The sequence below is a fragment of the Ornithodoros turicata genome, chromosome 6 (genome assembly GCF_037126465.1).
Source record: "Ornithodoros turicata isolate Travis chromosome 6, ASM3712646v1, whole genome shotgun sequence".
Classification (NCBI taxonomy): domain Eukaryota; kingdom Metazoa; phylum Arthropoda; class Arachnida; order Ixodida; family Argasidae; genus Ornithodoros; species Ornithodoros turicata.
Window position 1 is genome coordinate 37,142,828 of NC_088206.1, and position 16,633 is coordinate 37,159,460.

Here is a 16,633-nt window from a genome sequence, read left to right on the forward strand (position 1 = left end):
CCCTTCGAAGTGGGCTTACATCGTCAAATTCCAGTCCTCTCAGTCAATTCTGGTCGACCGAGAGCACACACTCCGCAGGACCACGTGGGTGCATGGTTTCGGTTTGGACAACAATGAAGTCTTATATCTGTGTCGAAATCAGTAGAAACATGGCAAAACGCAAAGTGTCAGTGATGGAGGAAGAGATTGTGACGCACACAGCGTCTAGGATTCGTTCCGTACGCAACAGCTCCTAAAAAGGCCACCGACAGAGACATTTTCTGACGACGAAGAAGCTCAGAGAGGAAAACTTGCTCCGGTAAGCATGCTGACAATTAACGGCAACATTAAAGTTATCGTAGGATTCTGTCTCAATGATTCGATACGATCTGAGCTCCAGGTCAAATTAAAACATACTGTAAACATATTTTTATTTGCTATGTATTAATTTGCGCGAATATGGAAGCTGCTAAAAAATCTCGGAAAATTGTATTTGGGAAAAATGAGACATAGCACCTTGATAGATTGACCCGTTGCCTTGACGCATCGCCTTGACGCACTGGCCAGATATTCTGTCACTTAAATTGTGACAAAGCAACAAAATGTACAAAGGATACATGTTCCTTTATTTTCACATTTGTCCTATATGTTATTTGAGCCAGTCCTGCTTGCACAGAGTCTGAATGAATAGTGGCATCACGCAGAGAGATTTTCTAGAAAGCTTCAGTCAACCACGCAGCATGAATGGGTTTGATACTCTCAGCACGGTGGTCCACCCTGACTTCGGAAGGAGAACAGTTCCTGTCTAGTATAGCTTTCACACATGTGACGTACCGTTTAGTGAACTTTTCACGGGTTGTCTTCTAACAAGGAATTCACTGCTTGGTCGTTCGGTTGCAGTTCGCTGGTACATCTTGCTGGAACTTGCTTACAGACATGTCATGTACCATGCACTTTTGAGGTCGACAGGAAAAACCCTCGAAAACATGTGCCGACTGGACGCCTAACACAGCTTGACATTAATCCCGCGAAAGCAAGCTGCTCTGGAATTGCGAAATAAAATACACGCGAATAACTGCAAGCAACTGAATGAGATGAGCGATTTGCAAAAATTAATACATCGCGTTTAAAAATACGTTTACAGTATTTCATGGCGAAGCGTACAAGCTTTCTTGCAAATTTTGCAATATGCTAGCAAAAGACCGTCCGCGAATTGGCAACATTCCCTGTGTATGATGTCACGGCCAGTTTGCCTCGCAGGCGGGTCGTAGCATCCGCCGTTCATGGCCGTAGTTAATATGGAATATTTTCACTATATGAACGATTTTCAACTTCATATTTCACAGGGTGAATGCTTAAGTACAGAGGAACAAATTGAAAATGATCGTAGGCTTGTCAAATATCCTTTCATGGTGCCTTTAAAGAAGCCATTACTGTAAAGCTTGTAACATCTGATGCAGACATTGAATGCTTTTCATCTTCGGAATGGAGAGAAGTCGCTGACTTTGTGGAGATGCTGAAGTCCCTGTATGATGCCTCACACTGAGTGGTGAGAAATATGCGACGTTACACACCCAAATACCCCTAATTCGCAACAGAAACACAAATCTAGCTTTGCTGAAATCTTTGCCACAGCTATTACTGCCCGGTTCCCACATATGATCTTGATGAAACTGCTGCTATGTCCAAGTTCTTGGACCCTCACTATAAATGAACTGTGTATGTTGCAATTACTCACAAGTTGACATGGATCAAAGACACTGTGCAGCACCATGCCACACGACTTGCGGAGAATATTTCTGAGCCCCAACAAGTGTACCCCAGCCAAGCGCTACCTCATCACAAAGGGTTTGGGAGGCTTTTGACAAGCTGGCTTCAAACGTTCCTGCATCCTGACATTTATCCGTCGAGAAGGAAATGAGTGATTATTGTGAGGAAGGCCTTCTCCCACGAGAGATGGATCCGCTTCAGTGGTGGAAGTGTACAGGGTTACACAAGTACCCTAGGCTACCTAGTCTAGGGGTACCTTTCTAGGCTGGCCAGGGAATACATAGCCATACCGATCACCTCAGTGCCGAGCAAACTATCATTTTCCTCTTCGGGGAACAGTGTGGCCACAAGAAGAGAATGTCTTAAACCACAGCTTGTAGAAAGACTAGTTTTCTTACACAATAACTTGTAAGCCTCTCTATTCTTCTTATGGTTGTAACAGGTATTCAGCAATGTTGTACTTAGATAGCACATTGTTTTAATAAAGGTTTTATAATTTTATATGTATCTTCCTACTTCTACGCATTACCTATCATTTAATGGAATGCCAAGTACTCTAACTCGACTCAAGCTCGAAAATTTTGCTGCTTGCACAGCCCTACTTTTTGGTCTTGTTGGTATTTGACTTCCATAGGGCTAAGAGAGCTAAAAACCACAAATATGAAACAAGACATAGTTCTTACTGTCAACAGTTTATTTCTGGACACACATACGGTCCTTATGTGCTGGAGTTTAGCACTCTGTTAGAAACCTCGGTTTGGTGAAATTAATCCACCGACACTGAGCTCTAGATTTTACTAACCATTCAATATATGCATTGCATGTGTTGTAGTACAAAGCACAATTAGTGGTACGTCTACCTCAGAGGAGCTCAGCTCATTCCGTGTGACAGGGTGCCTACACACCACTAGCTTACACCTCTGGCTGCATTAATTGGCTACATACATGCAAAATTGGCTACTTTTGGCTACTCTCTCAGCGCGTGTTGGCGACTTTTCAGGATTTTGGCCTGGCAATCCTGGTTGCCTGCCTTTCCAGGCAGCTCTTTTCAGATCTTGTTTCCATGAAACTGCTGAAAGCTTCCAGAGGCAGTTAACGAGGTTATGTTAGACAGTTAACACAGGGTGTCGTCCGGACATGGTCTGCAAGATGTTAAATGAATTAGGCTGTGAAGCAGGAGGTAAACCAGACATACGCTAAGGAAGGGTTGTAATGATTCCTACATCCATGGGATTTAACATAACCTGACAAAGATGGCACGAAAGCAGACCGTAATGGTAGCGTGTGGGCACAATAAGAAATTCGCATCCTTACACTTGTAGGTTAACCAGGATAAACAAAAGCTTTTGTAAAATCAAACACATGGAAGCAGATGTGGGTTGCACAACCCACATCTGGTTCCACGTGTTTGATTTTACACGTGATCCGCAGTTGTTTACCAAATTCCATTGAGCTGCGGCAACAAATACGTATGGGACATGCCTTAACGTGTAGGAAAGATAACACAGGACCAATATAAAAATTAGTCAAGGGAACTTGTATTTGCTGCATGCTAGGGAATGCATAGGGATGTATGACAGGGCAGAGGTTAAAGGGAAGAAACAGAGTGAACGAGAGATATGGGCTGACAGGCAACACATGTATTAGCTCTGAAAGTGTATCCTTGATAGACAGGAAGAGGGAATACCTTCTGCACAGTTAAAAAGGACTGCACGTATGTCCGGAAATAAAATGTTCACAGTAAGTGCTCTGTGTTGCATGTATACGTCTTGTCTCATGTTCACGGTTTTATCGCTTTTCGCTCTATGGATGAGGTTTGCAGTAAGCAGAAGTGCACAAAAGCGCTAGAATGATAGGAAATGCATTGTGCCGTAGGAATATGTTTCTTTTTGAGAATAGCTCATACGGTCGAGCCCGTTTATAACCATATAGACGGGAATGCGAAATCTCTGGTCGGGATCATGTAAACGAAGTAGAACGATGCAAGTAGAACATTGCTGAACATGCACATTTATTGAGAGCACAAAAGCATTTGATCTAGCTCTAGATTGATGAAACTTTGTGTCAAAAACTTTTCCATGGACAGCATAGCTGCCGATACCAAGTTTGGCTCTGTACCTCTTGAGATAGGCTACTTCGTTCCTTGCTCATTACCCAGTGCCGTATTCTCAGTATTGGAACTGCATTGTCCATTAGAACACGCCTCGTCCACGGATAATTCATTGACACATGTTTGAGTGGCGGCACGCAATTGTCTGCCAACTTGTATTTTGGAAGGCACTGTACTTCGCAACAAGGTTTTGCACTGGTACAAGATCTGTTGAGCACGTGCAACTTAGAGTCGAGCCACGTGCATTTCCTCATTGAAATGTGTTTCGGAACCACTGACGCCATCGTAGCACGCATCAACACAAACAAAACTTGAGGGCGAGATAACGATTTGTAGAGGGTGCAACATCCTCCACTTGACGTTAACATTGCCTTGAGTTTGAGGGGAAAACACAGGACGAGACAAACAGATAGACTCACGAACCAGCAACAAAGCTTTAATACGCAAAGTGCAAGGGAGACAGGGTAAAAAGAATAAAGTGTACACTTCGGCGTCTCGGAGTAAGTGAATATCAGGCACTTAACACGAACCTCTTAACGGTCGATGGTAGCGTCTATAACTGCACAAGAGAACGTGTGAGCTTGCAAAGAATGGAAAGGTATTCCAAAGCAACACAAATTGCAAAAAGAATGATAAAAAGTAAAAAATATTGATAACAGCAACACTACATTATATAAAAATATACACATACAAGTAAAACTCAGAAGTGAATAAGGTACGCAACTTGGAACAAAGTGTGTTTGAGTCTCTCCCATGGAATTAGTCAAGATTAAAGAAGTTATCCTAGGGTAACGGGACTAAGGAGAGTGACCAAGCCTTCTGGGAGGACAACGCTAGGTTGGCTCACACATCCTTTTGTAGTTGCTATTAGGGAGGATTCTAGTAGGGTGCGGGACAGTTTGGCATTGCAGGAGATTAAACAGTTGGTTCCGGGAAAGTCTGCCGAACAACCTGAACAGACTTCCAGATGTTTAAAAAGCTCAGAAGTACTTGATTTGTTTTTGACATTATTAGCGTGTTCCCGAAGCCAATTGTTCAGACATCGGCCACTCTGGCCAATGTAGGAACCCCCACACCGAAGAGGTATACAGTGCACGCACGACTTTTTGCAGTCTACGAACTTTTTTGTGTGGGATGTGGTGCACTGCTGACTTTGACCAGATTTCATGAAGGGTATGAGGGTGGACAGCTTCTTGTGAACAGAGTAGGCTACTCTGATTCCTTGCGAGGTTGTAAATTTTCCTAAGGCATGTGAAATACCGCGGTAAGAAGGTAGGACCACGCATTGGTTCACTGGGCGATCAGGGTTCGTGGGGTTTGGGGGATTGAGGAGATTTTGCAGGTGTGTATATTTGCATCTGACTGGAAGCCAGCTTCTTTGAGGCGGCTGATTTGTTGGGACACAGCGGTAGGGACTTTATGAATGCAGGATTTTTTAACAGCAGAACCCAAGACAGAATTGATTATACCTGACTTTGCGGCTTTGGGATGACAACTCCACCTTGACAGTAGCGGTTTCAGGTCGGTACGGCCATACTCCCAGCACAATGTAGGACTAGAGATGAAGGTTACGTCTAGGAAACGTAGACTGCTGTTTGAGGGGACTTCTGAAGTAAAGACCAATTCAGGACAAGTCCTTTGAGCACAGGCCATGTGTTCAGTTATGGAGTCTGAATGTGAAGCTCAAATAATTATATCAACGTATCGTCGGACAAGAGTTGTGCCACGACCTTATTTGAAATAGGAGGATAGTGATCGGTCAAGTGCGGAAAGGTAAATCTCGCTGAGCTTGGGTGCGACAGAAGAACCAATGCAAATTCCCTTAGACTGTGTGAAAAGACTATTATTGAAGCTGACAACTGTAGATGAAAGGTAAAGTTTGAGAAAGGAGGAAAGTTGGATCGCTGCATTTGTTTGAAAACAAATTAAATGCTTCTCAATGATGTCCCTTATCTGGAAAATAGGATTGCGGTGTCGAGTGAGAAATAGAGGTCCTTGAAAGCAAGCGATGTATGTGATGTATGTGAAGTAGCGATGTGTGTGATAAGCAGAGAGCGGATTTTCAGGCATATGCCTTTTCGTTGGGAGTCGTACAGATGATGCCTTTTGATGTTCTAAGCACGAATCAGGTCGAAGGGGACCTATTAGTACCCTAAAGTTAATGCCTTTTTTGCCTTTTTTTTTTTTCGATTAGTGCCTTTTTTGAAAATGGACGCCGATAAGTGCCTAAATGGGCACTTTACGATGAAAGATGAAAGTCACTGAAAAGGTTAGCCAGCTGTAGGGATCGAACCCACATCTTCTGGATTGCCGGTCCAGGGCTCTACCAATTGAGCTAAGCTAACACGCCTCCCCAGTGACTTTCGGGGTGCGTCATCTGAAGGGACGATAAACCAGCCACTCACTCTCACTCACCCTCCTTTCACTCTTACATTTTTGCTCACTCATACACACATTCATACGACGGAAATCGACGCAAGCGGCACCTGATTTCTTAGGCAATTGAGGCTTTGTTTGTATCTGTCCCTCCTTGTTGTTCCAGCCTCAGAACATCAGTTTATCTCTTGGGCACTTTACTTGCTGTTTCGTGTTTATTTAATAGTTTTTGCAACGAAAAAGGGCATGCTTTGCCACGCTACATCACCGAATGCAAGTGTCTTCCCCCTGTGGCCGAAAATAGATTATTTTTCACCTGTATTCCTTGTACACGGTGCAACACCACGTCTGCCCGTGCAGCTGTGCTTAGTGGTGACCAGGGCATGGCTGTATAAACAACTCAAAGTGTAATTAACTGACAGTTACATGACTCTAAAAATAACGACATTACAGGAAAGTTACCTAGACAGAAATGCACCTCAGTTAGTCAGTTACTCGTGAAACCTTATTGAGTTACTTTTCAGTTATTTCCAGCTACTCATTTTGAAGGTGACCATATGTAAAAATTTGACATACAGTGTGTCATACGTAATACTTATTGAAAACAAACTTCTGGAACGACCCACAACATGCTTGGCAGTCGCGCTGATAATGCTGGTAAATTTGTTCTTAACACCAGGATATTTTTAAGGTTATCATTGGAATCACGTTCCACGACAGGACCTAACACACACATGGAAACTCGATCGAAGAAGTAACTTCCCTAAGTGTACAAGTTACTCGAAAAAGTATTTAAGTTACAGTTACGGATACATGTTTCAGTAAGTATTTGGTTACAATAATTAGTTACGCAAAAAGTAGTTACTTACAGTAACTCAATTACCTTTAATGAGCTACTTTACAGCTCTGGTAGTAAGGCTCCTTCTCCCAGCGATATCGCTCACAAGTACCTGTGCCTGTACCGGCATGCACCGTAAAATCGGTCGACGTCGCGAGGCCGTTTTAGGCATGTAGGACAATTCGTAGACAGAATTTTACCCCGGAACACGTTGAACTGGTGCTTGTTCTTTACTGTCTTCACGCTTTCAATAAGAAGATGCGTGCACGGTGCTTTCCAAAGAAAGAGTGCCATGCGATCAGAGCGGTTTTCTGGACGCCGAAATGTTCATAATATTTTCCTTCCTATTTCTCTTGTGACTTTATGTAATCTTTGCAGTGCAACCGAAGAATCACATCAAAATTTATAATTGGAGCATACTTTTTCTGAGCAGCAATTGCCACCGAGGTGCAGGCGATAGAGTGACATGTTACCGTAAAGCAACCAATACGCGCAGCATCGCTTGTAGTGCTGGTAGTGCAATATTGATAGTGCCTATTACGAGAAAATTCACGCTCTTTTGGGACGTTTTTAGTGCCTTTTTAGGCGCCTCAAACACGTCTTTTTAGTGCCTTAAAATCCGCTCTCTGGTGATAAGGCACAATGTCATCAAGGAGATCGTCAGAATTTCGAATACTGATAGCGTTTGGCAGGAATATGCGCTTCAAGGAATTTTCCGTATAGTCAGAGATAACTTTCTACTTTACCTTTTGTCTACAGTTATCAGCTTCAACGATAGTCATTTCACACAGTCTAAGGGAATTTGCATTGGTTCTTCTGTCGCACCCAAGCTCAGCGAGATTTACCTTTCCGCACTTGACCGATCACTATCCTCCTATTTCAAATAAGGTCGTGGCACAACTCTTGTCCGACGATACGTTGATATAATTATTTGAGCTTCACATTCAGACTCCATAACTGAACACATGGCCTGTGCTCAAAGGACTTGTCCTGAATTGGTCTTTACTTCAGAAGTCCCCTCAAACAGCAGTCTAACTTTTCCTAGACATAACCTTCATCTCTAGTCCTACATTGTGCTGGGAGTATGGCCGTACCGACCTGAAACCGCTACTGTCAAGGTGGAGTTGTCATCCCAAAGCCGCAAAGTCAGGTATAATCAATTCTGTCTTGGGTTCTGCTGTTAAAAAATCCTGCATTCATAAAGTCCCTACTGCTGTGTCCCAACAAATCAGCCGCCTCAAAGAAGCTGGCTTCCAGTCGGATGCAATATACAGGGTGTCCCAGAAAACATGTCATTGAATTATAATAAAAATACTACACCACCTAGAGTCATGCGGTCAACGGTATTTGTTCTTACTCACCTGCAAAATCTCCTCAATCCCCCAAAACCCACGAACCCTGATCGCCCAGTGAACCAATGCGTGGTCCTACCTTTTTACAGCGGTATTTCACATGCCTTAGGAAAATTTACAACCTCGCAAGGAATCAGAGTAGCCTACTCTGTTCACAACAAGCTGTCCACCCTCATACCCTTCATGAAATCTGGTCAAAGTCAGCAGTGCACCACATCCCACACAAAAAAGTTCGTAGACTGCAAAAAGTCGTGCGTGCACTGTATACCTCTTCGGTGTGGGGGTTCCTACATTGGCCAGAGTGGCCAATGTCTGAACAATTGGCTTCGGGAACACGCTAATAATGTCAAAAACAAATCAAGTACTTCTGAGCTTTTTAAACATCTGGAGGCCTGTTCAGGTTGTTCGGCAGACTTTCCCGGAACCAACTGTTTAATCTCCTGCAATGCCAAACTGTCCCGCACCCTACTAGAATCCTCCCTAATAGCAACTACAAAAGGATGTGTGAGCCAACCTAGCGTTGTCCTCCCAGAAGGCTTGGTCACTCTCCTTAGTCCCGTTACCCTAGGATAACTTCTTTAATCTTGACTAATTCCATGGGAGAGACTCAAACACACTTTGTTCCAAGTTGCGTACCTTATTCACTTCTGAGTTTTACTTGTATGTTTATATTTTTATATATTTTACTGTTACTGTTATCAATATTTTTTACTTTTTATCATCCTTTTTGCAATTTGTGTTGCTTTGGAATACCTTTCAATTTTTTGCAAGCTCACACGTTCCCTTGTACAGTTATCGACGCTACCATCGACCGTTAAGAGGTTCGTATTACGCGCCCGACGCCGAAGTGTACACTATATTCTTTTCACCCTGTCTCCCTTGCACTTTGTGTATTAAAGCTTCATTGCTGGTTCGTGAGTCTTATTTGTCTCGTCCTGTGTTCATCCTGTGTTTTCCCCTCAAACTCAAGGCAATGTTAACATCAATTCAACACCAGCTAGCTTGCCTGCTCCTGCTATATCCATCCTCTACTTCTCACGAGCGCCTTGGAAGTCGCACACATCTCATCGCTGACAGTTACGCACATTTTTACTTTAAGGTTCACGGAGGCTAAGGCTCTCGAAAATGCCTCCTTAATTTCTTTTTTTTTTTTTTTTTCAATGAAAAAATGGAATCTTGTTTCTCGGTTTTCTCACGTTTTACTGGCTGTCGGGAGAATTTTTATCACTATATGCGAGTTAACACTTTCAAGACGATCGTTATATTGATGTCTTGTTTACATGTACCTCAATGGGTGAACTGACGGGAACGAGCAATTTGATCGTAATCACTTTAATCACTCATAATCACTACGTAATTGTACGTTATCACTGTATTGAAGATCGTTATAAACGGGCTCGACTTAATAGCGATCTGCACCATAGTTTTTCCTATGTCAGACTTGCTCAGAAGAGACATTAGTAATGTAACGCTTGACTGGTAATTCCTGTCTCTGAAATACTGCATTGATATGCGTGCATTTAAAATTGCTTGCTTCATGCTTGCCTGTCCGTACCCCAGAAAGACGTACCATACTTTGTGATAAATATGTGAATCACCTTTTATTATTTTGCCCGTGAACAGCAGTACATGCGACGCTTTATGTTTGTGCTTTGTTGACCTCTGTTGATGTGTTATTCTCCTGGATGACTAAACTTACCTTGTTCATAAATTGAGATTCAAAAGGTCTTGAAGGTTTGTTACTGAAACATGCGTTCACTGTTCAGAAACTGAGGGCACATAAACCTAAGGAGAAAAAACTGGGATGTGCATCGTCCAACAAGGCATGGTTCATAATGCCTGAGATTTTGTAAATTGAGGGTTGACTGCATAATCAAGGACCCGGAGCACATCAGTATTTTGGGCTTAGCCATTATTTATACCGTGATTTTCGTACACTATTTTCCAGTACTCAAGGAGTCTGAGCTTGATAATAATATTCTGTTCTTTTAGCGTTGACTGCCATATTGTACTGATTATTTTAATAAAAACTTTATGGACCATTACCTTTGTGTTGCTTTATTTCCAAGAACGAAATTTTATTTCAGGAACTGTAAAATTGGGTAAAGGATGTGAAAACAAGGTTTTTAGACGAAAATAAAACTAAGTGCTTCTCGCATTTCAGATGTACAGAAGATACTGAGCAGCTGCGCTGAATGTGCAGTGCATGTATTGCTGGCTGAATTTGTGGCTGATTCTCTTTGTGCCACTTAAACAGTTGAGTGAAAGTGCATGGTGGAGAGAAACAACAGTGAGCGCAGGAGTGACTGTTCATAGAGGGACAAAAAATTTTACAACAACACGAGCATGTTGAACCACTGTTCCTGTTACCACTAAGCCACTGATACAGCCAAAACTTTGCAGTAAAGTTCATACATTGTGTAGTTCTCAAAAAAGAGAATAGCAAAGCTTACTTGTCCCAGCACTTTCAAAATCTTCAGATTTGGAAGTAGAGGACAATCAATGTTTTGTTGTTTATTTTACTGAATATGTGACACGAATAGTGGGAGACTGTTCCTATTTTAGTTGATATTGCAGCCAGGTCTGCATGTCCACTTTTTCTGAAGCACACACACACACATAAGCTGAAGAGTGTGTTAAGGAGCACCACATTTCTCACAAATGATACATTACTTAGTAGTTTGTATTGATGGTGTAGATGTTTTTTGTTTGTGTGGTTTCTTGGCACAGCAGGACAAGTCACAGACAAAGTGACGATGTGCATGATTTCTAGTAGGTACCAGAAGCAGCAGATGTTCTGTTGTTTCTGTGTATCTTTCCCATCTGTGTTGCCTCTGCTGCCTCGATGGTTGTCATGACCAGAAATGGCTAAATCATTAGCGGTTATAGCCCTTTATTTCTTTTTAGTAGAGAGTCCTAAAAAACAGTTTCCTCAACCGCATGTGAACAGCAGTACTGTAACAGAAGTAGCCATTTATGTAACACACATGAAATATCTCCTGGTTTGTTACAGTTGGTGTTCAAAACAAATCAGCCACTTTGATATGAATGCTGTATCCTGCACCTCCAGCAGCCACTTCCTTTATCTTGAATTAGACGGGCAAAATAATATAGGAACAATTAGGGGTACTGCATATCATGGCCTGTTTATTACAGCAAGCAGCAGCAATATTTTTAATTTTTTAGTCATTCTCTTTAATACCAGCGTAATTTGTTTACTGCTTGCTTTTAAAGTACATGCTGATCAAGGGTTCTTCTAGCGTTCGGTGATAAGCCATGCATTTCCTTGCTCGTTCTTTGGCATATATTCGATAATCCAGAAATTGGCATGAAAAATCGAAGAAATAGGTAATGACAATGAGTCTTTGCAGCTATCTGGACACCTTTCAAAATTCATGTAGTTATGTAAATGTCTGTGTAACTCTGTTTTTGATAAGTGGCTAGCTTGCCTTGTCAGTCATGCACTAAGAGTATTCTTTCGTTTTTTAGTATGTCTGCAGGTCAGCAACACTGTCAGGTGGTCCTGAGATCTATGGACGTTCAGGGTACGAGTTCCTCTTTGCAGGTGGGTCACCTCGTATAATCGTGGTTTTATTCACTTTGTTCACTAAGCAGCAATATAGTAAACAAAATCGGAATGCAGAAAGGTACCTAAGACTTTTGACTGCTGTGGCCGCCAGGTACCACTGACTTTTCGAGAGTCCGCTCTGGCGTGAAAAATGATATGTATTTTGTCTTGTAATTCATTGTCACTCAAAGACTGAATATGGAACATATACATGTTGGCATTGTTGTTTGCAACATTGTGTCACTACGCTGATTTTTAATAGAATCCGAAATGCTTCACTGTTTTTGGTTTCGCCATGAACAGGTTGTGTCATTACTGGGGCCCGGATTTTTAGGCATTTGCCTATAAATGCCTAGAAACACCCAAAATACGACATTTTCGGTGTTGCCTGCCTACCAGCGGCATGGCCGAGTGGGCTAAGGCGTCCGCTCGTTCGTGGTAACCAAGGTCGTGCTGTAGACTGGGAGGTGGTGGGTTCGCATCCTACTGTGCTGTCTGAGGTTTTCCCTGGGTTTTCCGAAGACTTTCCAGACGAATGTCGGCACAGTTCCCCCTGAATTCAGCCCAGGACGCATACTAATCCCCCTGTCCCCCACTCCTTCCTGCTGTCCTCTCTCCGACTGTCCACATCTGTACGCCGCTCATAGCCACAGTTGCTTCGCGGCGCTAACACACAATAAAAAAAGAAAAAGTTGCCTGCCTTTTTATTGACTCCATTGAATTGAAGCCTTTTAACATTTTTAGACGCTGTAAGAGCCTTTTTTTAGAAGTGTGAGTGCGGCTTTCAGGCTCGTGCTGAGTGCTACATTTTATTTTTCATTACTGCATGCACCTTTTGTTCTTTTGCGTACATTTGATCCAAAGATGTGACCTCTCTTGGCCTTTCAAGGTCCTCGAGGGCGGAAAACAAAGTATTATTCAATATAGCGTGTTTCCCGGCTGCCTCAGCATTCATGTACCAGATGTCAGAGTAGCCTTTAAACGGGCAAGTTTTCCTTGATGGAGCATTCTGGAACATCAAGAAAGCCAAAGAGCATACCAGACTAACGTGCCTATTTTTGCTTTTTATTGCCTATTTTAGTATTTTTTTTTTTTTTCCTAAATGCCTGCCTTTTTCAGTCGTTTTTAGTGCCTAAATTTCCGGGCCCTAGTCATTACACGAGTGCTTATCTCCTAGTGGTGAAGGGGATAGAAGGTGACCTTGGTGGAACAATGTTGCTAGCCACGAAGTGTACATCTTAATGTCATATTTCTCTGAATTAGAAATTAATTTTAAGTTGCCTACATGTCACTTAAAAAAAACAGTATTATGTGATAATAGAATGTGCGACTAATAGATTGGAATGACATTCTGAGCATGATGACATGAATTTTACGCTGAAATGGCGCTTTAAGACCATCAGTCACCAATATCTCCTGGTCAGCCTTTTTTTTTTTTTCATTTGCATGCACCTACTCCTATCATGAATTTCCCACCAGTGATTGGTTTTATGCTTGTTTTGGTTTGTCTGCTAACACATGGAATTCAGTTAATATATTTATTTACTTACATATTTATTTATCAGTACTACAGCCTTAATAGTGAAGGTCACACAGGGGTTGGACTCAACAAGGACACTGAGATAGAGCATAATACATGACACCTTACATTTAAAGAGGTTGTGCCACTTTGATAGGTGTAGTTCCTTACGTCATGCACATATTGTATTACACACTAGAGTATTGAGGGAACAAAATGTGTGCGCCATACTTGGCAAGATATAAACCCTTGAACACACATACTCGTCAAGCTGTGACATCAGAGCTCTGCCCATTCCTTTTGGCATTCGTAAGCATGTGTCCTCTCTCTCGATTCCTAACTTACGATTTTCTGTGTGTCTATTATCCTCTTTGCTGTAAAACTTGGAATGTAAAACTTGGCAGGTTTACATTGATGTGAATGATGTGTTGCCACCCCTTTAAACACAGCCCATTAAATACTTTCAACAAAAGTCTACTGAGGTTGCCCCAACTATATTTCCTGACAAGATATTCTTGTCGGATAAAGAGTGCAGGAACAATGAATATTCAAAAGCATCAGTTCTAGCATTAAGGCCAGTCCCCACATATAGCGCTTTGCTACATAGCACTAGAAAATTGCGCTATATTTTCCTCCTCGCATTGCTACGAACCGCTATAAAATCGCTCTTGTCGAAGTAGAGCCCCGGTCAACTTTTCTAGCGCTATATTGAGCGGTGAGTCTGCGTTAACCAATCGTGAGCTTCTTTCAGCCGTGACGTCGCGGAAGCTGGGGTTTGTTTTGCTTCCGATCACTCGAAGCAGCAAGACGGGAAGACGACGACGCGAAAATGGCCACGAGTTTCATCCCATATTTCATCTGCCAATGCATGGGTGTTTGGTTACTAAGTCGCGATCACAGCATCGAAAGTGTCATCCCCCTTGATGCTGCGGGTACCCGACGCCGACAGTAAGCAATCACGGTAGCACCGGTCCATCACGTCGCAAAGAGATACCCCGTGACCCCAGCAGGATAGCGCTATGTGCTCGGTTGTATGTGAGAACGGCAAACGGAAAAACAGCGCTAGGTTTCGAGCGCTATTTTCTAGCCCTATAGAGCGAAGAGCTATATGTGGGAACTCGCCTTTATACTGCTTTAATTGCTTCGAATTAGTTTGGCACAAAGTGCACCATTATGTGCAAGAGTGGTTGCACATAATGATTACTTTTTGCCTTATGGTTGACATACAAGTTCAGCAACCTCAAATGATGTGCATATCTTATGCACTGCATGACTTAAAAGCACTAAAAGGATGAAACACAAACGCACACAACACTAAGCACCAACTTTCAACACTTTATCAGAATGTGCTTTTTTAACAGCCCTGTAACAGGAATTCCCTCTCCCTTTCAGACAATAAAGGAGCAGTCTAGATGCACACAACTTTGTTTCTGTTTTTGGTCTGTATGGAATGTTAGGCCCCCGAAAACAGTTTTCCCATAATTAGTGCAACTGTAGCGAAATTGGGATGCCTGCAATAGCCCCCCGAATCTCCCGTGTGCGAAACACCCTCCTTCACCTTCACGATAGACACGTGATGAGCGCTGCCACACGCGTTACTGTGTGATGCGAGTGGTAGGGACGCTCCTCATTGGACCTGGGGTCACATAATCGAGGTGAGTAGCACCGCGCAGGCCGGAGTGTCTGCTACCGCTTCGGAGACACCAAGCGTTCTGTGGCTGTGTGATGTTCGAAACGGAGGATTTGAAGGCTGTCAACGACGTGACCTCGACTTTTTGGGACCGCTGACACCATGGGAAGAACGAGTGGTGCAGCACGAATCTGACTGTGTGTTGTACAGTGATACCCCACAGCTTCCCGACAGTGTGCAGTCTGTCTGACCGTTTTCACCGCACAGTTGGTTCAGTGGCTAACAGGTGGCGCCACAATAGCGCCGTCATTGCTTGCTTTCTGCTACTGTGAGTTTTGAGATTGCACAGAAGCCAAAAGGATATTTCACTTGTGATTGCAATCTTATTTTGTCGGGCTGCATATATGCTTTGTTTTTCAGAAAACATGATATAAATCTTATAACTAGAGTTCCGGGTTTTCGGATTTATCCGAAAAAATCCGATGTTTTTCCTGATAACCGGGTTATTGTTCTTGGTCTCCTTTTGTGTCCTGGGTTTCTTCTGACCTCGGATACCGGCCCCACCACAAAATAATGATAATGGTTTCCGTGACCTACCGTTGTCTTCGGCGGTCATCTCGACCACTTGACGATTCACCGCCCGGGTTTTCCCCCAGTCTGTTTTTTGATTTCTTTGTCCATCACATCACCTAAGCCCATAAATAAGCATCGAATACGGAGTCAGTCATACGGAGTGGTCTCTTTGAAAGGGCAACTAGTTGCAGTGCTGACGACAACATGGGACGCAAGTGAAAGCTGCCCTGCGACTACGTCAAGGAGTACCCTGATTTCGAGGAGTTCACATCGTCCCGCGATCGCGATGTAGAGGTTGTCGTATGTAAGTACTGCCACATAACAGTGAGCACTGCACACGGAAAGGGTACATTTGGAATAGCGGAACACCTCACTTTGTGTTGCACGAAATGTATTGTAAGCTTGTGTCTCTTTAGTGTTGAAGACACACACACATAAATGGGATGATGTGGTGGTGTGGTGTGGTTTAGTGTTGAAGCAATAAATGTGAGAACTGCGTTTTCGCTACACAACTGTGCATGCGTCATCAAGTTTGTTCCGAGTTTCGGATATTAAATTAGCACGGAAGTCATTTTTAACACCCAGTTTTCTTACTATAAAACTGTTAAGTAGCCCAGTAAGATGCACCATGCGAAGTAATTCACACCACAGAGTCATAATTATTGCAGATATTGAAATTAAAGTAGGCCGCAAAAAGCGACCGTGCGCAACGGCATTGAAGCGCTGTACGAGCCTGCAATCTGCCTGGAACCTCGCGCTGACGCTATAAGGAGAACGCTCGCTGATTGGTCTAGAGAAATGTTGTCTCTACTCCTCTGTCGTCTGCTACTCGGCTGTTCGGGGTTCTGAAAAAGCCTTTCTCCTCGCTCGGTTATGATTCGGCCGCTCCTTCTCTCCCCAATTCTCCTTGAGAACTGG

General features: G+C 43.0%; 1 protein-coding gene across 2 annotated transcripts in view; it reads left to right on the top strand.

The window, feature by feature from the left end:
• The window catches only part of LOC135396546 (myotubularin-related protein 14-like), a 226,801-nt gene that overhangs the window by 27,837 nt on the left and 182,331 nt on the right, over nt 1-16,633 (top strand). For both annotated transcript variants that reach the window (XM_064627585.1, XM_064627586.1), the window contains exon 5: nt 11,915-11,990. In XM_064627585.1, coding sequence (XP_064483655.1) covers nt 11,915-11,990 — 76 coding nt within the window. The remainder of the gene's footprint in view (nt 1-11,914; nt 11,991-16,633) is intronic.